This window comes from Pelophylax lessonae (assembly GCF_965119305.1).
Source record: "Pelophylax lessonae genome assembly, chromosome: 9".
Classification (NCBI taxonomy): domain Eukaryota; kingdom Metazoa; phylum Chordata; class Amphibia; order Anura; family Ranidae; genus Pelophylax; species Pelophylax lessonae.
The window spans coordinates 265,526,660-265,551,766 of NC_138776.1; the positions used below are offsets into that span (position 1 = coordinate 265,526,660).

Genomic DNA, 25,107 nt, shown 5'->3' on the forward strand with positions numbered 1-25,107 from the left:
CACACAGGAGGAGAGGGGCGGGAGGAGAAGGAGCAGATCGGCTCTGTCCTCTCCCATCTTGCGGGGCACACACAGGAGGAGAGGGGCGGGAGGAGAAGGAGCAGATCGGCTCTGTCCTTTCCCATCTTGCGGGGCACACACAGGAGGAGAGGGGCGGGAGGAGAAGGAGCAGATCGGCTCTGTCCTCTCCCATCTTGCGGGGCACACACAAGAGGAGAGGGGCGGGAGGAGAAGGAGCAGATCGGCTCTGTCCTTTCCCATTTTGCGGGGCACACACAGGAGGAGAGGGGTGGGAGGAGAAGGAGCAGATCAGCTCTGTCCTCTTGGTGGCATTGATGAGCACTGATAGGTGACATTGATGAGCACTGATAGGTGGCACTGATAGGCAGCATTGATGAGCACTGATAGGCAGAACTAATAGGTGGCACCGATGAGCACTGATATGCACTGATAGGCAGCATTGATGAGCACTGATAGGCGGCATTGATGGGCACTGATAGGTGGCATTGATAGGTGGTATTGATGAGCACTGATAGGTGGCACTGATAGGTGGAATTGATGAGCACTGATAGGTGGCATTGATGAGCACTGTTAGGTGGCACTGATGGGAACTGATAGGTAGCATTGATGAGCAGTGATAGGTGACACTGATAGGCATTGATGAGCACTGATGGGCATTGATAAGCACTAATAGGTGGCATTGATGAGCACTGATAGGTGGCACTGATGGGCATTGATGAGCACAGATAGGTGGCACTGATGGGCATTGATGAGCACTGATAGGCAATGATGAGCACTAATAGGTGGCACTGATGGGCATTGATGAGCACTGATAGGCGGCACTGATAGGGCTTCACTGATTATCAGTGTACACAATGTAATGAGAGTCTTTCAGGTCTATGGCTCTCCTTTCCTCACACAGACACTGCGGGGGAGGAAAGGAATGCTGATAACCGGCAAGTCTGGTTACATGTCATCAGCTGATCACATGGTAAAGGGCTGCTGTGATTGGCCCTTCACTGTGACCTGTGATCAGCTCAGCAGTCACAGAGAGTACCCCAGGGGGCACCCCTGAGGCAGGGTTCTGAGAGGATGTTTGTGAAAGTTTCCACCACAAAATGTACTCAGCCAATGAAAGGTAAGGACTCTATTTTTATTTTTCTCCTGCTATCAATGGCCAACACGGGACACTTCATTCATGTCTTTGGTGATCTCTGATCTCCTTATGAAGTGTTTCTTACATGATGAAGATCAGCCATGGAGTATATCTGAGGTGTATATCAGGGTGTGCTTCTTCCACACATGTCCACCAACATTCATATAGAAGACATTTCCCGCACTCAAGGCACTAATACACCTCAAGGGTTGTGTGGGACCCCTGATGTACAGGAAGAGAGGACTTCCGTGAGGAACATTTCCCTCACTCAGGACAGGAATATGGCTTCTTCCCTGTGTGCAATTTTTGATGTCTAGAAAGATTAGATGTCTTTGAAAAACATTTCCCACACTCAGAACAGGAATACGGCTTCTCACCGTTGTGCAGTCTCTGATGAGTGTAAAGATTGGATTTCACTGAAAAACATTTTCCGCACTCAGGACAGGGAAACGGTTTCTCACCCGTGTGCAATCTCTGATGTGTGTCAAGACTGGACTTCATTGAAAAACATTTCCCGCATTCAGGACAAGAATATGGCTTCTCACCTGTGTGCAATCTTTGATGATAGTAAAGATGAGACTTTTGTGAAAAACATTTTCCACACTCAGAACAGGAATACTGCTTTTCTGCCGTGTGAGATCTCTGATGTCTGTAGAAATTGGATGTGTTTGAAAAACATTTACCGCACTCAGGACAGGAATACGGCTTCTCACCTGTGTGCAATCGCTGATGTTTGTAAAGGTTGGACTTCTCTGAAAAACATTTACCGCACTCAGGGCAGGAATGTGGCTTCTCCGTGGTGTGAGATCTCTGATGTCTGTAGAAATTGGATGTGTTTGAAAAACACTTCCCGCACTCAGTACAGGAAAACCTCTTATTCTTTGGAAAGATGGTACTGTCCCTCACAGTCTCAGGTTCCTCAGGATAAGAGGAATATGATGGTCCGGCACTATCCCTCACAGTCTGAGGTTCCTCAGGATAAGAGGAATACGATGGTCCGGCACCGTCCCTCACAGTCTGAGGTTCCTCAGGATAAGAGGAATATGATGGTCCGGCACCTTCCCTCACAGTCTGAGGTTCCTCAGGATAGGATGAATACGATGGTCCGGCACTGTCCCTCACAGTCTGAGGTTCCTCAGGATAAGAGGAATACGATGGTCCGCAACCGTCCCTCACAGTCTGAGGTTCCTCAGGATAAGAGGAATATGATGGTCCGGCACCGTCCCTCACAGTCTGAGGTTCCTCAGGATAAGAGGAATACGATGGTCTGGCACTGTCCCTCACAGTCTGAGGTTCCTCAGGATAAGAGGAATACGATGGTCTGGCACCGTCCCTCACAGTCTGAGGTTCCTCAGGATAAGAGGAATACGATGGTCCGGCACTGTCCCTCACAGTCTGAGGTACCTCAGGATAAGAGGAATACGATGGTCCATCTACACTGTGTGGTGCCGGATGGACATTTGAGGTAGCCGGGTTTTCTCCTGGACTATACTGTGTGATGTCCTCATCTTCTACTTTACAGTCTGGAGACAAAGTGAGACAATCCTCTGAGGTTTTCCTCATCTCCCATCCATGTACTAAAATAGAAATACAAAGATTATTACTAGACATCAGCAGATTGGTTCCCCTAAACCAGGACTCCGCCCACATCTGGCAGCTTTGTGTCTGAAGATCTTACAATTCCTCCCTCAAGATACAACATTTGCTGCCAGCTGAACCCCAGAATCTCCATAAATCCAGTCTAGAGACATAAATTGTGTTTGCAGCACAGAGAAGGAAGATTATCCAAGAGAAATACAGGAATACAGGACGGGGACCAGGGGGTTACAGGCTGATACCACCCATTCCCGGCCCTACTCTGGACCAATCAGTGAGCAGTATGGGTGGATGATGGTATTTAGTGGTAATGACCCACCTGTGCTGATCTCTGTAGGAGTGTCCTCCTCTATACATGTCCCCGTTATTCCATCCTCCTCCATAGACTGCTGATCATCCCTCACATACGTCTCTTCTTCTTCTGTTTTAACCTCAACTTTTATATCAATCAGATCTTCACCCTAAACCAAAAAAATGATAGAAAATATATTAACTGTGAAATATAAGCTTTAATGCTGTCACATCAAATAAAAGTAATTTCTACATTGTCTCCACAAGTCCATGTTCTAGATGCTCCATCCAACCAACCTTGTAACGGATGGTGTGATCCTCCTGTGTGGAATCCCGGGAATACAGAGGACGGGGACATCTCTCTGGTGGGTTCCTGAAATTAGGCGGCTCCATCATATCCTTGTGTCCTCCTGAAAACTCCTCCATCACTCCATACTTCTCATCCTCCTCTTTAAACTCTTCTTTGACAACAACATTATAATACCCGAGGTTTTCAGTCTGCAATATAAAATAAACATGAATTGTATCAAACATGCTGCGTCAAAATCAGGATTACCAATGATTGTTTATCATCTACAGTACCTGATGATGGTGGGGGATGGTGTGACCTTCCTGTGTGGAACCCCAGGAATACAGAGGACGGGGACATCTCTCTGGTGGGTTTCTGTTACTTGATGACTCCATCATGATGTCCCTGTGTCCTTTCGAAAGCTCCTTCATCACACCAAACTCCTCATCCTCCTCTTTAAACTCCTTTTTAACAACAATTTTATGGTCCCAAAAGTTTCCACTCTGAATATATAATAAAATATCCATTGTAACAAACATTTTTTTGTTTAAATCTTAACTATCAGTGATTGTTTCTCATCTACCTGATGAAGGTGAGGGATGGTGTAATCTTCCTGTGTGGAATCCCGGGAATACAGAGGACGGGGACATCTCTCTGGTGGGTTTCTGTAGCTGGATGACTCCATCATGGTGTCCTGGTACAGATCTTTGTGAGCTTTTGAAAACTCTGACTCCTCCATCACCCCATCCTCATCATCCTCCTCTTTTATCTCTTCTTTAACCTCAACTTTAGAATTTCTCAGGCTTCCACTCTGAATATATAATAAAAATGACATCAATGGTAACAATGCAGATAATGTACAGATCCTAATGATACTATCAGCGATTGTTCCTCATCTACCTGATGATGGTTAGGGATGGTGTGACCTTCCTGTGTGGAATCCCGGGAATACAGAGGACGGGGACATCTCTCTGGTGGGTTCCCATTATTGGATCCATCTGTAGGAAACACACACACTGACTGAATACATTGTTTCTATGTGTTTATCAGATGATGGGGGATCTAGGTGGAGCCTCCGTACTGCTCTCTCCTTTACAATAAAGTCTCCTCTTACCCGGTGATGTGAGGGGCGGCTGATTCTCCATCATGACGTCCTTGTAGAGATCCTTGTGTCCTTCTAAATATTTCTCTATTTATCAGGGAGGGAGGTGGAGGCAATTTGATGGTCACCAGACTTCGCAGGAGGAAAACTAGATTTGAACATGAGTTAAAAAAAAAAAAAATCAAATGACCCTCTTAGAATCCTCCTCACCTCTCCGGTCAGGTCTGTGTTTTATTAATAGAGATAAGAGTGGTGTCATGTGACCTCCCAGAATCCTCCTCACCGCTCCAGTCAGGTCTGTGTTTTATTAATGAGATGAGAGTGATGTCATGTGACCTCCCAGAATCCTCCTCACCTCTCCAGTCAGGTCTGCGTTTTATTAATAGAGATAAGAGTGATGTCATGTGATCTCAAGGGGTTAATCTGGGTTTCCACACTATATATGTGTGTACCATCATCTCCTGGAGATAAAAGACGTCACATTGACTATGGAGGAAGAGGACGGAACATGACGGGGGGGGGGGGGGGCTTAATGGCTGTAAAAAGAAAATAAGATCTTATTACCTCCTCTGCTGCCAGTTCAAACAATGTCTCCTCTCTTCTTCCCTCGGATTTACCTCTTACCCGGAACTTCCTGTCTGTACCTGACATCACTTCCTGTCTTCCATACCGTGATATTGGTCTAAAACTAATTGGTATCATTCTAAGCTTTGCCAGACAAGGTCTTGATTACAGACTGAAGGTTGATTCTGCTCAATCTATTTGTAACCCCCATCTACATAATGGACATTGTCCTCAGCTTCTTCTGCCTCTTAGTAAATATTATAGCGTCGCCCTCTTTCTAGGAGGTATGAGAAATGGTCCTCCTCAAACCGCATATTGCGCTAAATAAGAGAATCAATAAGTGGAAGAGTGGGATTATTATTAAAGTTGCCCGGGGCCTCCACCCAGGACAGGGCCTCCATCCAGGACAGGGCCTCCTTGCAGGACAGGTCCCACTCCCCACCCAGGACAGTGCCTCCATCCAGGACGGGGCCTCCACCTAGAACAGGGCCCCACCCAGGACAGTGCCCTCACCCAGGACAGTGCCTCCATCCAAGATAGGGCCTCCAACTAGTACAGGACCACTACTCAGGAAAGCCCCCCCCCCCACCCAGGACAGTGCCTCCACCCAAGATAGGGCCTCCACCTAGGACATGACCTCTACCCAGGACAGGGCCTCCACCCAGAACAGACTATATACACAGGACAGTGCCATCACCCAGGACAGTTTTACCACCCAGGACAGTGCCTCCACTCAGGACAGAGCCCTCACCATGGACAGTGCCTCCACCCAAGATAGGGCCTCCACCTAGGACAGGAGCTCTACCCAGGAAAGGGTCCCCACCCAGGACAGGACTGCCACCCAGGACAAGGGCCACCACCAAGGACAGTGCCTCCACCGATAATAGGGCTTTTACCCAAGATGGGGCCCCCACCCAAGACAGGGTCTCCGCCTAGAAAAGGACCTCTACCTGGGACAGAGCCCCCACCCAGGACATTGCCTCCACCCAGGACAGGGCCCCCCACCCAGGACAGGGCCCCCCACCCAAGATACTGCCTTCACATAGAACAGGGCCTCTACCTAGGACAGGGCCCCCATCCAGGACAGTGCCTTCACCCAGAACAAGGCTTCCACCCAGGACAGAGCCCCTTATCCAGGACAGTGCCTCCACCCAAAACAGGGCCTCCACCTAAGATAGGACCTAAACTTAGGACAGGACCTATACCTAGGTTAGGGCCCCCACTCAGGACAGAGCCTCCACCCAGAACAGAGCCTCCGCCCAGGACAGGGCCCCCACCTAGGACAGTGCCTCCACCCAGGACAGGGCCCCAACCCAGGACAGAGCCTCCACTCAGGACAGTGCCTCTACCAGGACAGTGCCTTCAACCAGGACAGGGCCTCCACTCAGGACAGGGCCTCCACCCAGGACAGGGCCTCCACCCAGGACAGTGCCTCCACCAAAAACAGGGCCTCCACCTAAGATAGGACCCCCACTTAGGACAGGACCTATACCTAGGCTGGTGCCCTCACTCAGAACAGAGCCTCCACCCAGGACAGAGCCTCCACCCAGGACAGTGCCTGCACCCAGGACAGGGCTTCTGTGAACCAAGGGCAATTCCCTTTCCTAGGACATTAACAAGTAATCTAATCAAAGTAACTGAGAGCTACTACACCCAGGATATAACATTAACCATAAGTATATAGATGTACACCAGTGTAGAAATAATACAAGCTTTCTATAAGAATAAATTAATAACAGTCCATACATCTAATGTGCAAACAGGTATTATCAGTAAAGGTCCCAATTGTATTCCTGGTGGAATTGTGCACATATACCCGGGTATATATAGTTATTAATAGAAATATCTCCAGATGAATGTTGCAGCAAAGTCCAGTTGCAGGGGCTCCTGAGAATGATCAAGATGTGTGTCCATCTTGGTGTCTGAGACCTGAAAACAAAGTCTGTGGTAAAGTGTAAACCCTCTAGCAGTTGTCTAACCTATCTGGAATGCAGCTTCTCATTAGCAGAAACCGTGGTATGGCACTGAAAGTCACAGAGTAGAGAAGTAGCGTTTTATCTGTCATGCAACCTGATGCAACCTGAAGACAAGATCTGTGGTAATGAGGACACCCTTCTAGCATTTTCCAACTAGCCTGGAACATAGCTCTTCATCAGCAGAAACCATGGTGTGACACTGGAACTCAGAGTCAACCTAACTACTCAACGCTTTGCCCCTAATAGCATGTGCAACCTGAAGACAACATCTTCATTAATGAGGAAACCCTTCCGCCATTGTCCAACCAGCCTGGAATGCAGCTCTTCACCCGCAGAAATCATGGTTTGATACTGTAACTTAGAATAATCCTTTCTACTCTGTGCTTAGACCTAGTAGCATCTAATCTGTCATGCAACCTGAAGACCAGATCTGCGGTGATGAGGAAACCCTCCACCATTGCCCAACCAGCCTGGAAGGCAACTCTTCTTTGACAGAAACTGTGGTGTTGCATTGTAACTCAGAGTTGGCCTATCTACTTTGGTCAGGTCAGGATGGGGGGGGGGGGTAGAGGGGGCAAGTTGCTGTGGTGCAGTATTCTGTGTAATTCTGTCTCTGGGAGGCTGGATCCAGGCTAGACATCCGTTGGCCACTACTAGTAGTTAGAAGTATGGTTGTTTGACAGATTAGATGCTACTAGGGACTAAGTGGCTAACTGAGTTGCAGTGTGATGCCACGGTTTCTGCTGATAAAGGGCTGCGTTCCTGGCTGGTTGGGCTATGGCAGAAAGGTTTTCTCAATACCAAAAATGTGTCTTCGGGTTGCATGACAAATTAGACACTACTAGGGACTAAGCATAGAGTAGGTAGGCTGACTCTGAGTTCCAGTGTCATACCATATCTTCTGCCAGTGAAGAGCTGTGTTCCTGGCTAGTTGGACAACAGTCAAAGGATCTCCTCATGACCACATATCTTGTCTTCAAGCTGACTCTCAGCTTCATTGTCATGCCACGGTTTCTGCTGATGAAGAGCTGCATTCCATGCTGCTTGGACTATGGTAGAAAGGTTTTCTCATTACCAAAAACTTGTCTTCAGGTTGCATGACAGATTAGATACTATGAAGGACCATGCGCTAATCATGGGTGCTCGACCTGTAGCCCTCCAGCTGTTGCAGAACTACAAATCCCATCATGTCTCTACCTCTGGGAGTCATGCTTGTTTAAATTACAGCCTTGCAATGCCTCATGGGATTTGTAGTTCCTCAACAGCTGGAGGGCCACAGGTTGAGCACCCTTACGCTTAGTAGATAGGCTGACTCTGAGTTCCAGTAACCATGGTTTCTGCTGGTGAAGAGCTGTGTTCATGGCTCATTGGACAACAGTTGAAAGATCTCTTCATCACCACATATCTTGTCTTTAGGTCTCCAACACAAGTACAGATTCCACATCAAGATCATCCTCAGGAAGCTGCCATATTTAGCAGTCATTGTAATGCTGCAACTGGATGTTCAACGTAGCTGAATAATACTCATTTTCTTCAGCCATTTACCGACTCTGTCAGGGCACCAACAGCAGGAGAAGGGCTCTAGGACCCAGCATCTCTACCAGCACTTTGACAGAAGAAGGACTCAAGGACCCAGCATCTCTACCAGCACTTCACCTGGGCCTTTATAAGGAAGCCTGCCAGTGATTTTAGTTTCTGGTTGCTCTTCGGCTCCTCCAGTGCTATCCCTGTGTCTCCTGTTAATGACCTGGTTTATCCTTGACCTGTCTCCTGCTTGCTTCCTGTGTTCGACCTTGGCTAGCCACCTGACCACGTCCGCTCTGATACCCACTTGGCTCCTGATCTCGGCTATCCACCTGGCTTCTGACCTAGGCTTCCTTCTGGCAACACTCCAGTCTCAGCATTATCCAAGACCTGTAACACCTCACGGGCGCCAGCACACCAGTTGTACTCTGGAACCTTCTGCACACAGTCCAGCAGGCGGCCCGTGCAACTTTGGGCCTGCCCTCTCCTATTTTCACCCTCAAGGGGGTCTGGAGCTTAGCCGCAAGGTTAGCTATCTCTCTCCATTGGCCTCCAGCACTAGGTACGTGATGGACTCCCACAAACAAGCTAAATTGTATTTAAACCTGAGTTCATTCCAAATTTGGAGCTCATTCCAAGTGGTTTGTTGATTGGTCTCTTATTGGTGACTGTTGGGAGAAGGATCCCCTTATATCCGTAGTCAGGGGCAGAAAGACATTCTAACATCATCATTAAATCCTTCTTCCTGAGAGACAAAAGTTCTCCATTTCTCAAATCCTAGAAACCTTTGGAGGAACCCTGGCTGAGAAAGGCTGGACTAGGCAGTAATATATTTCTATCCCCCTTGGTGGGAGTGGAGATGACCCCATCTATAAGGATATACAGTACATACACACACAGCACAAGGCCGTGTTCACACTGTGAGATGTTTCACGGGTCTGCAGTTCCTCTGAACTCCACAAGGTGGTGATCTCACTTTTACCCAGACAGGAAGTCTCTATGGAAGACAGGAAGTGATGTCAGCTACAGACAGGAAGTTCAATGTGGTATGAGGTAGCAAGTTTCCCTCTTGTGAAGTTGACCATCACATTGCTTCTACCTCACCCCTGATAGAATAGAGAATTAAAACGATTCTGGAAGTCACAAAGATCACTGCCCTGCTGACAGGAGAGGTGAGCGTTGCTGGGAATTCTGGGACATTATCCAGTAACAGACAAGGGATGTGTCTGGATGGTGACTGTATCATTGTGTGTGTCAGGTTCCTATAAGGTGTCAGGATGTCATTGTCTATTTCTCCATGGAGGAGTGGGAGTATTTAGAAGGACAGAAGGATCTCTACAAGGACATCATGATGGAGAATCAGCCGCCCCTCACATCACCGGGTAAGAGGAGACTTTATTGTAAAGGAGAGAGCAGTACGGAGGGTGTAGCGTCGGATAATGCCTCCTATCGAAGAATGCATCTTGCGCATGCGCAGTCCCTCAGATGCATTCTTCGGCGGGAGACTGCGGGAAGAATCGTCAGATTCTGCCTGACGATCTGCGCATGCGCGCAGCGTCATAGCAGGATCGAAATTTTATTGGGCGGGCTATGGCTGGTCGCGCAGGGGAGAGAATCTATTGCCAGATTCTGCCTCGCTCTCTGTTCTATCTATGGGGACGGATTGGATTACAGAGTATTCATTGTTATATGAGAAATTGCGGGTTTGGATGCATTCTTCGACGGGAGGTATTATCCGACACGACAGAGGATCCACCTAGATCCCCCATCAACTGATAAACACATAGAAACAATGTATTCAGTCAGTGTGTGTGTTTCCTACAGATGGATCCAGTAATGGGAACCCACCAGAGAGATGTCCCCGTCCTCTGTATTCCCGTGATTCCACAACGGAAAAGCACACCATCCCTCATCATCATCAGGTAGAAGATTGACTACTGTTGGTAGTTATGATTTGTACACAAGCATGTTTGTTACAATACATGTTTTATAATATATTCCAGAGTGGAAACCTCAGCAATGATAATATTGTTCCTAAAGAAGAGTATAAAGAGGAGTATGGTGTAATGGAGGAGTTTTTAGAAGGACACAAGGAAATGATAGAGCCACCTAATAACAGAAACCCACCAGAGAGATGTCCCCGTCCTCTGTATTCCCGGGATTCCACACAGGAAGGTCACACCATCCCTCATCATCATCAGGTAGATGATTATCAATTATTCGTAGCTCTGATTTAAACACAAGCATGTTTGTTACAATGATTGTCTTATTATATATTCAGACTGGAAACCTCAGTGATTATAATATTAATGTTAAAAAAGAAATAAAAGAGGAGGGTGGTGTTATGAAGAGACGTTCAGGAGGACACACCTATATCACAATGGAGCCACCTAATAACAGAAACCCACCAGAGAGATGTCCCCGTCCTCTGTATTCCCGGGATTCCACACAGGAAGGTCACACAATCCCTCACCATCATCAGGTATATGAGGACCAATCACTGATAGTTATACTTTATACACAATCATGTTTGGTACAATAAATGTTTTATAATATATTGCAGAGTGGAAACCTTGGGGATAATATTATTGATGTTAAAGAAGAGTATAAAGAGGAGGACGAGGAGTATGGAGTGATGAAGGAGTTTTCAGGACACAAGGATAGGGTGGAGCCACCTAATGCCAGGAACCCACCAGAGAGATGTCCCCGTCCTCTGTATTCCCGGGATTCCACACAGGAAGAACACACCATCCCTCACTGTTACAAGGTTGGTAGGATAGAGCATCTGGAACATGGACTCGTGGAGACAATGTGGGGATTTCTATGTGATGTCACAATAGTAAAGCTTATACACTGAAAGAAATTTTAAACGCAACACTTTTGTTTTTGCCCCCATTTTTCATGAGCTGAACTCAAAGATCTAAGACTTTTTCTATGTATACAGAAGGAGTATTTCTCTCAAATATTGTACACAAATCTGTCTAAATCTGTGTTAGTGATCACTTCTCCTTTGCCGAGATAATCCATCCATCTCACAGGTGTGACATATCAAAATGCTGATTAGACAGCATGATTATTGCACGGGTGTGCCTTAGGCTGGCCAAAATAAAAGGCCACTCTAAAATGTGCAGTTTTATCACACAGCACAATGTCGCAAGTTTTGAGGGAGCGAGCGATTGGCATGTTGACTACAGGAATGTCCACCAGAGCTGTTGCCCATAAATTGAATGTTCATTTCTCTACCATAAACCGTCTCCAAAGGCGTTTCAGAGAATTTGGCATTACATCCAACCAGGACTCACAACCGCAGACCACGTGTAACCACACCAGCTCAGGACCTCCACATCCAGCATCTTCACCTCCAAGATCGTCTGAAACCAGCCCAGGACCTCAACATCCAGCATCTTCACCTCCAAGATCGTCTGAGACCAGACCAGGACCTCCACATCCAGCATCTTCACCTCCAAGATCATCTGAGACCGGCCACCTGGACAGCTACTCCAACAATTGGTTTGCATAACCAAAGAATTTCTGCACAAACTGTCAGAAACCATCTTAGGGAAGCTCATCTGCATGCTCGTCGTCCTCATCGGGGTCTCCACCTGACTGCAGTTCGTCTACGTAACCGACTTGAGTGGACAAATGCTCACATTCAATGGTGTCTGGAACTTTGGAGAGGTGTTCTCTTCACGGATGAATCACGGATTTCACTGTACAGGGCACATGGCAGACAGCGTATATGGCGTTGTGTTGGTGAGTGGTTTGCTGATGTCAACGTTGTGGATGGAGTGGCCCATGATGACGGTGGGATTATGGTATGGGCAAGCTTATGTTATGGACAACGAGCACAGGTTAATTTTATTGATGGCATTTTGAATGCACAGAGATACCGTGACGAGATCCTGAGGCCCATTGTTGTGCCATTCATCCATGACATCACCTCATGTTGCAGCATGATAATGCGCAGCCTCATGGTGCATGGATCTGTACACAATTCCTGGAAGCTGAAAACATCCCAGTTCTTGCATGGCCATCATACTCACCGGACAATGTCACCCAGTGAGCATGTTTGGGATGCTCTGGATCGTCGTATATGACAGCGTGTTCCAGGTCCTTCCAATATCCAGCAACTTCACACAGCCATTGAAGAGGAGTGGACCAACATTCCACAGGCCACAATCACCAACCTAATCAACTCTATGCCAAGGAGATGTGTTGCACTGCGTGAGGAAAATGGAGGTCACACCAGATACTGACTGGTTTTCGGACCCCCCATACAGTAAAACTGCACATTTTAGAGTGACCTTTTATTGTGGCCAGCCTAAGGCACACCTGTGCAATAATCATGTTGTCTAATCAGCATCTTGATATGCCACAGCTATGAGGTGGATGGATTATCTCGGCAAAGGAGAAGTGATCACTAACACAGATTTAGACGGATTTGTGAAGAATATTTGAGAGAAATCGGCCTTTTGTGTACATAGAAAAAGTCTTAGATCTTTGAGTTCGGCTCATAAATGGGGGCAAAAACAAAAGTGATGCGTTTATAATTTTATTCAGTGTATCTTACAGATGATATTTTCTCTCATTTTCTTGATGTAGAGTGGAGATCCAATCGATATAGAGTTTGAGGTTAAAGCAGAAGAAGAAGAGACGTATGTGAGGGATGATCAGCAGTCTATGGAGGAGGATGGAATAACGGGGACATTTATAGAGGAGGACACTCCTACAGAGATCAGCACAGGTGGGTCATTAACACTAAATCCATTCCTCCACCCATACTGCTCACTGATTGGTCCAGAGTAGGGCGGGGACTGGGTAATATCAGCCTGTGATACCCTGGCCACTTTCTTAAGTTGTGTTGCCTGTCCTGCACATTAGATCTCCATGTTGCAGACACAATTTATGTGTCTAGACTGGATTTATAAACAATCTGGGGTTGAACTGGCAGCAAAATGTTGATTTTCACCATTGACAATGCTCAACCTAGGCACTTGGGGTATGTGTCTTGGGTCTTATTTCCCATGCCCGGCTCTAGCAAGATCTCTGACAGAGCAATTCTCCTGGTGTTACTTGCTCTTATTTTGCTGGCTGTGCCGGAGGGAGCACTATATACTCTATGTTGTACATTACATACTCCTGACCCCTGCACTATATACTCTGTTGTACATTACATACTCCTGACCCCTGCACTATATACTCTATGTTGTACACTACATACTCCTGACCCCTGCACTATATACTCTATGTTGTACACTGCATACTCCTGACCCCTGCACTATATACTCTATGTTGTACATTACATGATTCTGATACTATATAGTCGTAAGTGTTGCATCTTATACAATAGGTTCTGCGTTACAAAGGCCTGACTTCTGCTCTCTACCCTCAACCCACTGTTATAAAATAACCCAATGATGGTGGTCTTTTGGACAGACTTTTACATGTTGATAATAATGTGATAACTTCCTCCAAGTTTGGAACCTTAAACAGAAAGTGATAATGAGGGAGGTGTCAGTAACCCAATGATGGTGGTCTTCAGGATCAGTCCAGTCTTCATCTTGGTTGTTCTCCCCCCATCCTCACTCTCTGACCTCCGGTGGGGCTCAGCCCTGCTGTTATTCATGACTAAATCATGGACTAAATAAGGAAGTGCAGGACTTCTTGTGTTGGGAAGATGACAATGAGTGATAGAGGGGGAGGGGACACTCGTCCTATAATCCCCTCATCACTGTCACTCCTATAAAAGACAGTTCTCATTGTTTCCTCACTCTCTGACTAAGGTCCATGAATAAAGAAATTAACTGGTAGGAGATCAGAGGACCCATTTACTAGTTACCCTGAGGGGGGAATTGTAAGATCCTCAGATACAAAGCTGCCTGATGTGGGCGGAGTCCTGGTTTAGGGGAACCAATCTGCTGATGTCTAGTAATAATCTTTGTATTTCTTTTTTAGTAGATGGACGGGAGATGAGGAAAACCTCAGAGGATTGTCTCACTTTGTCTCCAGGCTGTAAAGTAGAAGATGAGGACATCACACAGTATAGTCCAGGAGGAAACCCGGCTACCTCAAATGTCCATCCGGCACCACACAGTGTAGATGGACCATCGTATTCCTCTTATCCTGAGGAACCTCAGACTGTGAGGGACAGTGCCGGACCATCGTATTCCTCTTATCCTGAGGAACCTCAGACTGTAAGGGACAGTGCCGGACCATCGTATTCCTCTTATCCTGAGGAACCTCAGACTGTGAGGGACAGTGCCGGACCATCGTATTCCTCTTATCCTGAGGAACCTCAGATTGTGAGGGACGACGCCAAGTGCGGAAAGTCTTTCTATTTTAAATCTGGTCTTAATGAGCATAAAAGATCTCACATAGGTGAGATGCCATATTCCTGCCCTGAGTGCGGGAAATGTTTTTCAGAGAATTCACATCTTTCTTTACATCAGAGATCCCACACACGAGAAAAGCCGCATTCCTGTTCTGAGTGCGGGAAATGTTTTGTGAAAAAATCACAGCTTGTCACACATCAGAGGTCTCATAAGGGGAAAAAGTCGTACTGCTGTCCTGAGTGTGGGAAATATTTTTCAAATAAGGCTCTTCTTAACAGACATGTGAGGTCTCACACGGGTGAGAAGCCGTATTCTTGTCCTGAGTGTGGAAAATGTTTTTCAATGAAGTCACACCTTTCCAGACACCAGGGATTACACATGGCTGAAAAGCCATATTCCTGTCCTGAGTGCGGAAAATGTTTTTCATGTACTTCCAGTCTTTGTAGACACCAGAGATTGCACACGGGGGAAAAGTTACTTTCCTGTCCTGAGTGTGGAAAATTTTTCTCAAGTAAATCCAGTCTTTACTGCCATCAGAGATTGCACACAGGTGAGAAGCCATATTCCTGTGCTGAGTGCGGGAAATCTTTTTCAAATAAGTCCAGTCTTTCCTATCATCAGAGTTCACACACGAATGAGAAGCCGTATTCCTGTCCTGAGTGCGGGATGTGTTATGCACAAAAATCGGAACTCGTCAGACATCAGAGGTCTCACACGGGTGAGAAGCTGTATTCCTGTTCTGAGTGCGGAAAACGTTTTTTAATCAAAGCCCAACTTCTCACACATCAGAGGTCTCACACGGGGGAAAAACCGTACTCCTGTTCTGAGTGCGGGAAATGTTTTTCAGACATGTCCACTCAAAAGAGGCATCAGAGATTGCACACGGGAGAGAAGCCATATTCTTGTCCTGAGTGTGGGAAATGTTTTGCGAGGAAGTCACATCTTTCTAGACATCAGAAATCGCACACGGGTAAGAAGCCGTATTCTTGTTCTGAGTGCAGGAAATGTTTTTCAGAGAAGTCCCATCTTTCCAAACATCAGAGATATCACAGAGGGAAGAAGCCACTTTCAAGTTCTGAGTGAGGGAATTGGTCCCCACTGAAGTCCTGTCTTCCTGTACATCAGGGGTCCCACACAACCCTGGAGGTGTATTAGTGCCCTGAGTGCGGGAAATGTCTTCTATATGAATGTTGGTGGACATGTGGGGAAGAAGCACATCCTGATATACACCTCAGATATACTCCATGGCTGATCTTCATCATGTAAGAAACACTTCATAAGGAGATCCGAGATCACCAAAGACATGGATGAAGTGTTGTCCCGTGTTGGCCATTGATAACAGGAGAAAAATAAAAATGGAGTCCTTACCTTTCATTGGCTGAGTGCATTTTGTGGGGGAAACTTTCACACTTAGTGGTCTGTTTTTGTAAAAAAAAAAAAAACTGTTGAACAAATGTGACTATGTTGGTCGGAGTTTATTACCTACAGTATTTTCCTATGATCATTGGCACCTTCCAGTGGCCATAATGTGGAATTACATTACTTTTACTGACGGAGGTAGTTTTTTTTTTAGGAAAAATGCCTCATGGCCACTAGATGGAGCTGACAATCATAGGAAATCACTGTTTATTGAAATGTGGCCAGAATTTTTCATGTCTGGGTGAATACTTGTCAGATTTGCCAACAATTTTCTTTTATAAATGCCTTAATGTTTTTTTCTCAGGCATGGACTTCTACAAATAAATGAGCTATTATACGTGACAGTAGAGTAGACATTGAAACCATTCCGTGGAAGGATTACAACCTTCATACAGCTATCTTTGTCCAGAGCTCAAAAACGTCTCCTGCCTCTTCTCCCACCCCAGTTTCCCAAGCAGTGTCAGACCCCAACATGCCGGTCCTAGAGGATACAGAGACAGGAGGGAATGAAGAGGATATGGATGCGGGGCTGGAGGAAGGTCCTAGAGGATGTAGGGACAGGAGGGAATGTAGAGGATATGGATGCCGTACTGAAGGAAGGTCCTAGAGGAAGGAGGGAATGAAGAGGATATGGATGCCGTACTGGAGGAAGGTCCTAGAGGATGTAGAGGCAGAAGGGTATGAAGAGGATATGGATGCCGTACTGGAGGAAGGTCCTAGAGGATGTAGAGGAAGGAGGGAATGAAGAGGATATGGATGCCGTTCTGGAGGAAGGTCCTAGACTGAGGATGCAAAGGCAGGAGGGAATGAAGAGGATATGGATGCCGTACTGGAGGAAGGTCCTAGACGATGTTGAGGCAGCAGGGAATGTAGAGGATATGGATGCTGTACTAGAGGATGCAAAGGCAGAAGGGAATGAAGAGATATGGATGCGGGGCTGGGGGAATGTCCTAGAGGATGTAGAGGAAGGAGGGAATGAAGAGGATATGGATGCGGGGCTGGAGGAAGGTCCTAGAGGATGTAGAGGAAGAAGGGAATGAAGAGGATATGGATGCCGTACTGGAGGAAGGTCCTAGAGGATGTAGAGGAAGGAGGGAATGAAGAGGATATGGATGCCGTTCTGGAGGAAGGTCCTAGACGATGTTGAGGCAGCAGGGAATGTAGAGGATATGGATGCTGTACTAGAGGATGCAAAGGCAGAAGGGAATGAAGAGAATATGGATGCCGTACTGGGGGAAGGTCCTAGAGGATGCAGAGGCAGGAAGGAATGGAGAGGATATGGATGCCGTACTGGCAGAAGGTCCTAGAGGATGTAGAGGCAGACTGTGGTAGGAGTGTCATGGTCTAGGGCTGCATAAGTGCTGCCGGCACTGGGGAGCAACAGTTCATTGAGGGAACCATGAATGCCAACATGTACTGTGACATACTGAAGCAGAGCATGATCCCCTCCCTTCAGAGACTGGGCCGCAGGGCAGTATTCCAACATGATAACAACCCCAAACACACCTCCAAGATGACCACTGCCTTGCTAAAGAAGCTGAAGGTAAAGGTGATGGACTGGCCAAGCATGTCTCCAGACCTAAACCCTATTAGGCATCAGTGGGGCATCCTCAAATGGAAGGTGGAGGAGCGCAAGGTCTCTAACATCCACCAGCTCCATGATGTCATCGTGGAGGAGTGGAAGAGGACTCCAGTGGCAACCTGTGAAGCTCTGGTGAACTCCATGCCCAAGAGGGTTAAGGAAGTGCTGGAAAATAATGGTGGCCACACAAAATATTGACACTTTGGGCCCAATTTGGACATTTCCACTTAGGGGTGTACTCACTTTTGTTGCCAGCGGTTTAGACATTAATGGCTGTGTGTTGTTATTTTGAGAGGACAGCAAATTTACACTGTTATACAAGCTGTACACTCACTACTTTACATTGTAGTAAAATGTAATTTCTTCAGTGTTGTCACATGAAAAGATAGGACAAAAATGTGAGGGGTGTACTCACTTTTGTGAGATACTGTATATATAATATCCCATCTCAGAGAGAAGGAAGAGAAAAAAAAGGGGGGGGGGGACTTTTAATACCTTCAAAAAAATATGTTGGATGTGTTCAAGCTAGAGGGAAACCATGATGAACACTGCACCTTGTAGGCAACCAATGTAGACGCAGGCCAAACACTCAGCTATGGTCTCTATGTAAGAGGAACAAGGCAACAATCAAAAAACAGAAAAGAAAGGAGAAAGCACAGGACCGGTGCAGGAGGGGACACAGGAATGCCGACGCTGGAGGCGCCAAAGTACCTACATTTCCTCGTGGCCACCTTCGCGCAATCAGTCGGATGGCGGAAGTACATGCGGCCGGAAAAGGTCATGTAAGGAAGTGGCGTAAAACACCGCCCAAAGGCGGAAATGACGGCACTACAAGCATGACCATCTGCAAGGCCCGGAAAAACATTGCAGCCCTACCCGGATTGTGGTGGGGGAGGTCAATTTAGCCAGGCTGGAATGTTTTTCCTGGCCTTTGCGGATGGTCGGGCTTGTGGTAAAGTCATTTCCACCCTTGGGTGGGGTTTGACGTCACTTCCATATGTGACCTTTTCCGGCCGTGTGTACTTCCCCATTCCGGCCGACCGCATTCATGTGTGATGCTTAGTGATATTTCATGGTAGTCGCCGTCTAAAATTCCCACTTCCTAATCTTTGCTCTGTGTTCTTCAATTTTAAAAATCCCCCCCCCCCCCGGCAAAGCACTGGGTTCGGTTCGAAACTAGGTACAGATCGAGCTGTCTTGCTGATCCCTAGATGCCATTTGCTACTAAGAGACAGAAATTGCTTATTACTCAAAAACCCTAGAAACTAGTGGTCTCTTACATTGGTGACCAATGGGAGAAGGACCCCTTAGGTCAGTAGGAGAAGAACATCTTTTGTCGTCATGAAATCTTTGTCAGACATTGTTCATGGAACCCTCTAGAAACCTTTGACGGAACCCTAGCTGAGAAAGGCTGGATTAAGCAGTAATCTATTTTTCTCCCCCTTGGTGGGAGTGGAGATGACCGGTGTAATGTTAAAAACCATACCTCGTGAAAATTCCTTACCCTCATCGCTTCTGGTGAACATACGTCATAGAACAGCTGAGCAGGTTACCATTGCGCATGCTCAGAGCTCAGGAGGGTAGGGATGTGTAACGTTACACCACATCAGCTGTTGTCGCGGGTACAGTAAATCATCTCCGCTGCACCATTAAATCATCTCCGCTCTTACCCCTGTGACTTCCCTGATCTCGGCTACTAAATGTAAAAGCGGCGGCGGGTCTATGAAAATATAAATCATGGAGCCGAGATCTCCGTGATTTATATTTTCATACACCCGCCGCTTTTAAATTTAGTAGCCGAGATCAGGGAAGTCACAGGGGTAGGAGCGGAGATGATTTAATGTGGCAGCGGAGATGATTTACTGTACCCGCGGCAACAGCTGATGTGGTGTAACGTTAGAAAACACTACCCCGTGAGAATTCCCTACCCTCCGGAGCTATGAGCATGCGCAGTGGGAAGCGGCTCAGCTGTTCCATGACGTATGTGAAGAGGAAGTGACGAGGGTAGGGAATTTTCACGGGTAGGGTTTTTTCATGGAACAACCCCATTTATAAGGATATACAGTACATACATACACAGCAAAAGGCCGTGTTCACACTATGAGGTATTTCTCTCAGCTCCAGTAGGTGGTGTGTAACGTGAGAATTACCTACCCCGTGATCTCCCTTCTCTCCAGACAGGAAGTCTCAATGGAAGACAGGAAGTGATGTCAGGTACAAACAGGAAGTGAGGTCAGGTATAAATAGGAATTTCCAGGTTAGCAGTGAGTCAGGAGGAAGTAGAGAGGAGACATTGCTTGAACTGGCAGCAGAGGAGGTAATAAGATATTATTTTCTATTTACACTCAGTAACCCCCCCTCATCATATTTGTCCTCTTCCTCCATAGTAACTGTGACGTCTTTTATCTCCAGCAGATGATGATACACACATATATAGTGTAGAAACCTAGATTAAACCCTTCAGGGTCAAAACATTTCCCCACTTACGGGGCCGGAACATTTCCTTCATTTTGTAGTAGTGTCACCTTTCCCACCTCGTCAGTCGATACTAATAAGTTATACGACTTTTATTAGTGGTGGGGGATGGAGGGATTTGTTTCGGGGCAGGGGGGGTGGATTGGAATATGTATGTCTTTATTTTCATAAATGATCCCAGTCTTAGATATTCATCCTAAAGTGTGATCATTAAAGTTTCCGGAGTACACAGAGATTACAGGAATATGATGTGTTCTGGCAAAGCCCAAAGACATATTTCAGTTTAGGAGAGGAGGAACGCACCCGGGGGAAATTATTCTGTGTGTAATGAAATTTCACAGAGCGTCTCTCCATCGAACGTCCTTCCAACGAGAGTCAGAGAATCCTATGACATCCCAATGACCTCACATTTTTGCAATGTGTTTGTTTCAATTAATGTTTTATTATCTACTCACAGTTGAAACATTGGGGATTATAATACTGTTGTGAAAGAAGAGCTTAAAGTGGACGATGAGGAGTATGGTGTGATGGAGGAGCTTTCTGAAGCACAAAAGTACATCATGATGGAGCCATCAAGTAACAGAAACCCACCAGAGAGATGTCCCCATCCTCTGCATTCCCGGGATTCCACACAGGAAGGTCACACCATCCCTCACCATCATCAGGTAGATGAGGAACAATCACTGATAGTATCATTAGGATCTGTACATTATCTGCATTGTTACCATTGATGTCATTTTTATTTTATATTCAGAGTGGAACCTTGAGTGATTGTAAAGTTAGAGTTAAAGAAGAGATAAAAGAGGAGGATGATGAGGATGGGGTGATGGAGGAGTCAGAATTTCCAAAAGGACACAAAGATCTATACCAGGACACCATGGTGGAATCATCCAGCTATAGAAACCCACCAGAGAGATGTCCCCGTCCTCTGTATTCCCGGGATTCCGCACCGGAAGTTCACACAATCTCTCACCATCATCAGGTATGTGAGTAATGATCATTAATAGTTATACTTTATACATAAGCATTTTTGTTACAATAAATGTTTTTTAATATATTGCAGAGTGGAAACCTTGGGGATGATAATATTGTTGTTAAAGTAGAGTATAAAGAGGAGGATGAAGAGTATGGAGTGATGGAGGAGATTTCAGGACACGGGGATGTGATGGAGCCACCTAATAATGGGAAACCACCAGAGAGATGTCCCCGTCCTCTGTATTCCCGGGATTCCACACAGGAAGGTCACACCATCCCTCACTATTACAAGGTTGGTGGGACAGAGCATCTAGAACATAGATTTGTGGAGCTGATGTGTGGGATTTTTTATGTAATGTCTTAATATTAAAACAGATTATATTTGTGATCCTTCTCTTGGTTTAGGGTGAAGATCTGATAGATATAAAAGTTGAGGTTAAAGCAGAAGAAGAAGAGACGTATGTGAGGGATGATCAGCAGTCTATGGAGGAGGATGGAATAACGGGGACATTTATAGAGGAGGACACTCCTACAGAGATCAGCATAGGTGGGTCATTAACACTAAGTACATTTCTCCGCCCATACTGCTCACTGATTGGTCCAGAGTAGGGCAGAGACTGTGTGATATCACTTTCCTTGCACTTTCCTGAGCTGTGTTCCCCATCCTGTATTCCCCTATGATAATCTTCCTTCTCTGTACTGCAGACGCAATTTATGTATCTTGACTAGATTTATGGAGATTCTGGGGTTCAACTGGTGGCAAAATGTTGAAATTCCAATAGGCAATGCTCAACCTAGGCACCTGAGGCATGTGTCCTGGGTCTTCTGCCCCATGTTCTGGGTCTAGCAGGATAAACGATAGAGCAATTCCCCCAGGGTTACTTGCTCTGTCATTTGCTGGCTGTGCCGGGTGGAGGGATATGTCTGTATAGTCTCACACCCAAGTCACTGAGTGCAGTCCCAGGAGATGGGAGGCAGCGGTGTGGGACCTCTGCAACTTGTCTCATGTAAACATTTAGGCCACCCCTAATTACTAAATAACATTCCTCACTTTCTGACCTCTGGTGGGGCTCAGCCCCGCTGTTATTCATGACTAAATCATGGACTAAATAAGGAAGTGCAGGACTTCTTGTGTTGGGAAGATGGCGATGAGTGATAGAGGGGGAGGGGACACTTGTCCTATAATCCCCTCATCACTGTCACTCCTATAAAAGACAGTTCTCGTTGTTTCCTCACTCTCTGACTAAGGTCCATGAATAAAGAAATGAACTGGTAGGAGATCAGAGGACCCATTTACTAGTTACCTTGAGGGGGGAATTGTAAGATCTTCAGAGACAAAGCTGCCTGATGTGGGCGGAGTCCTGGTTTAGGGGAACCAATCTGCTGATGTCTAGTAATAATCTTTGTATTTCTATTTTAGTAGATGGACGGGAGATGAGGAAAACCTCAGAGGATTGTCTCACTTTGTCTCCAGTCTGTAAAGTAGAAGATGAGGACATCACACAGTATAGTCCAGGAGAAAACCCGGCTACCTCAAATGTCCATGCGGCACCACACCGTGTAGATGGACCATCGTATTCCTCTTATCCTGAGGAACCTCAGACTGTGAGGGACAGTGCCAGACCATCGTATTCCTCTTATCCTGGGGAACCTCAGACTGTGAGGGACAGTGCCGGACCATCGTATTCCTCTTATCCTGAGGAACCTCAGACTGTGAGGGACAGTGCCGGACCATCTTATTCCACTTATCCTGAGGAACTTCAGACTTTTAGGGACAGTGCCGGACCATCGTATTCCACTTATCCTGAGGAACCTCAGACTGTGAGGGACGGTGTCGGACCATCGTATTCCTCTTATCCTGAGGAGCCTCAGACTGTGAGGGACAGTGCCGGACCATCGTATTCCTCTTATCCTGAGGAACCTCAGACTGCGAGGGACGGTCCCAGACCATTGTATTCCTCTTATCCTGAGGAACCTCAGACTGCGAGGGACGGTCCCAGACCATCATATTCCTCTTATCCTGAGGAACCTCAGACTGCGAGGGACGGTCCCAGACCATTGTATTCCTCTTATCCTGAGGAACCTCAGACTGCGAGGGACGGTCCCAGACCATCGTATTCCTCTTATCCTGAGGAACCTCAGACTGCAAGGGACGGTCCCAGACCATCGTATTCCTCTTATCCGGAGGAACATCAGACTGCGAGGGACGGTGCCAGACCATTGTATTCCTCTTTTCCTGAGGAATCTCAGACTGTGAGGGACAGTGCCAGACCATCGTATTCCTGTTATCCTGAGGAACCTCAGACTGTGAGGGACGGTGCCGGACCATCGTATTCCTCTTATCCTGAGGAACCTCAGCCTGTGAGGGACAGTGTCATCCTTCCAACAGAAAAGAGGTTTTCCTGTACTGAGTGCGATAAGTGTTTCAGTTCTAAATCCCATCTTAAAAAACATCATAAATTGCACACAGGTGAGAAGCCGTATTCATGTACTGAATGCGGGAAATGTTTTGTTCAGAAATCAGAACTTATTACACATCAGAGGTCTCACACGGGGGAAAAGCCTTTTTCTTGTTCTGAGTGCGGGAAATGTTTTTCAGATAGGTCTGTTTATTATTATCATCAGAGATCACACACGGGTGAGAAGCCGTTTTTCTGCTCTGAGTGCGGGAAAAGTTTTTCTAGAAATGCACATCTTGTTACACATCAGAGGTTTCACACGGGGGAAAAACCGTATTCCTGTTCTAAGTGCGGGAAATGTTTTTCAGTCAAGTCACATCTTAACACACATCAGAGATCGCACACAGGGGAGAAACCATATTCCTGTCCTGAGTGCGGAAAATGTTTTTCACAGAAGGCCAATCTTCACAAACATCAGAGATCTCACACGGGGGAGAAGCCGTTTTCCTGTCCTGAGTGCGGGAAATGTTTTTCACAGAAGCCACATCTTTACAAACATCAGAGATTGCACACTGGGGAGAAGCCACTTTCCTGTCCTGAGTGCGGAAAATGTTTTTCAGATAAGTACAGTCTTTATTATCATCAGAGATCCCACACAGGCGAGAAGCCGTATTCCTGTCCTGATTGCGGGAAATGTTTTTCATTCCAGTCCAGTCTTTGCAGACATCAGAGATTGCACACGGGAGAGAGGCCACTTTCCTGTCCCGAGTGAGGGAATTGTTCCTCACTCAAGTCCTGTCTTCCTGTACATCAGGGGTCCCACACAACCCCTGAGGTGTATTACTGCCTTGAGTACTGGAAATATCTTCTATATGAATGTTGCTGGATATGTGGGGAAGAAGCACACCCTGATATACACCTCAGATATACTCCATGGCGGATCTTCATCATGTAAGAAACAGTTCATAGACGTTCAGCAGTTCTATAGGATTTTTGTCCAGGTCTTCCTCACAGGCTTTTCCCCAAAGCCAGGAACACAACAGGCACGTTTCTTTGGTAACCAGTCTAGAGGCTGTTATATTGTGAGGGACGGTGCCAAATCTTTAATTAGGTGATTGAATTCCATTACCCACCTCCTCGCGTGTGTTAGTGAGTTCACTCCCCAACGCATTCCTCTTATCCTGAGGAACCTCAGACTGTGAGGGACGGTGCCGGACCATCGCATTCCTCTTATCCTGAGGAGCCTCAGACTGTAAGGGACAGTGCCGGACCATCGTATTCCTCTTATCCTGAGGAACCTCAGACTGTGAGAGACAGTGTCAGACCATTGTATTCATCTTATCCTGAGGAGCCTTAGCCTGTGAGGGACAGTTCCGGACCATCGTATTCATCTTATCCTGAGGAGCCTTAGCCTTTGAGGGACAGTG

General features: G+C 46.5%; 5 protein-coding genes across 5 annotated transcripts in view; 4 read left to right on the plus strand and 1 right to left on the minus strand.

Annotated features, from left to right (window-relative positions):
• The window catches only part of LOC309564445 (uncharacterized protein), a 382,799-nt gene that overhangs the window by 299,982 nt on the left and 57,710 nt on the right, over positions 1 to 25,107 (plus strand).
• LOC309562642 (uncharacterized protein) overlaps positions 1 to 25,107 on the plus strand; it is a 124,256-nt gene that overhangs the window by 67,650 nt on the left and 31,499 nt on the right. The gene's annotated exons all lie outside the window — the stretch shown is intronic.
• LOC309563937 (uncharacterized protein) lies at positions 1,139 to 7,978 on the minus strand (the record flags this gene model as incomplete). Its single annotated transcript, XM_082268568.1, has 3 exons — positions 1,139 to 2,267; positions 3,480 to 3,541; positions 7,868 to 7,978. 3 exons carry the CDS (start codon positions 7,976 to 7,978, stop codon positions 1,421 to 1,423), a joined length of 1,020 nt encoding a protein of 339 aa, XP_082124694.1. The 3' UTR covers positions 1,139 to 1,420.
• LOC309563938 (uncharacterized protein) lies at positions 8,305 to 14,862 on the plus strand (the record flags this gene model as incomplete). Its single annotated transcript, XM_082268569.1, has 6 exons — positions 8,305 to 8,403; positions 10,502 to 10,699; positions 11,062 to 11,265; positions 13,101 to 13,242; positions 14,454 to 14,648; positions 14,858 to 14,862. The coding sequence occupies 6 exons, from the start codon at positions 8,305 to 8,307 to the stop codon at positions 14,860 to 14,862; spliced, it is 843 nt and encodes a 280-aa protein (XP_082124695.1).
• LOC309562986 (uncharacterized protein) lies at positions 14,831 to 24,498 on the plus strand. The gene is made up of 2 exons (XM_082267312.1): positions 14,831 to 15,800; positions 23,752 to 24,498. The coding sequence occupies exons 1-2, from the start codon at positions 14,882 to 14,884 to the stop codon at positions 24,450 to 24,452; spliced, it is 1,620 nt and encodes a 539-aa protein (XP_082123438.1). The 5' UTR covers positions 14,831 to 14,881; the 3' UTR covers positions 24,453 to 24,498.

Coding starts and splice junctions, on each gene's coding strand:
- LOC309562986 (XM_082267312.1), top strand. CDS start 14,882: ATGCCATATTCCTGCCCTGAGTGCGGGAAATGTTTTTCAGAGAATTCA. Junction 15,801..23,751: donor ACATCAGAAATCGCACACGG/GTAAGAAGCCGT, acceptor AATTGCACACAG/GTGAGAAGCCGTATTCATGT.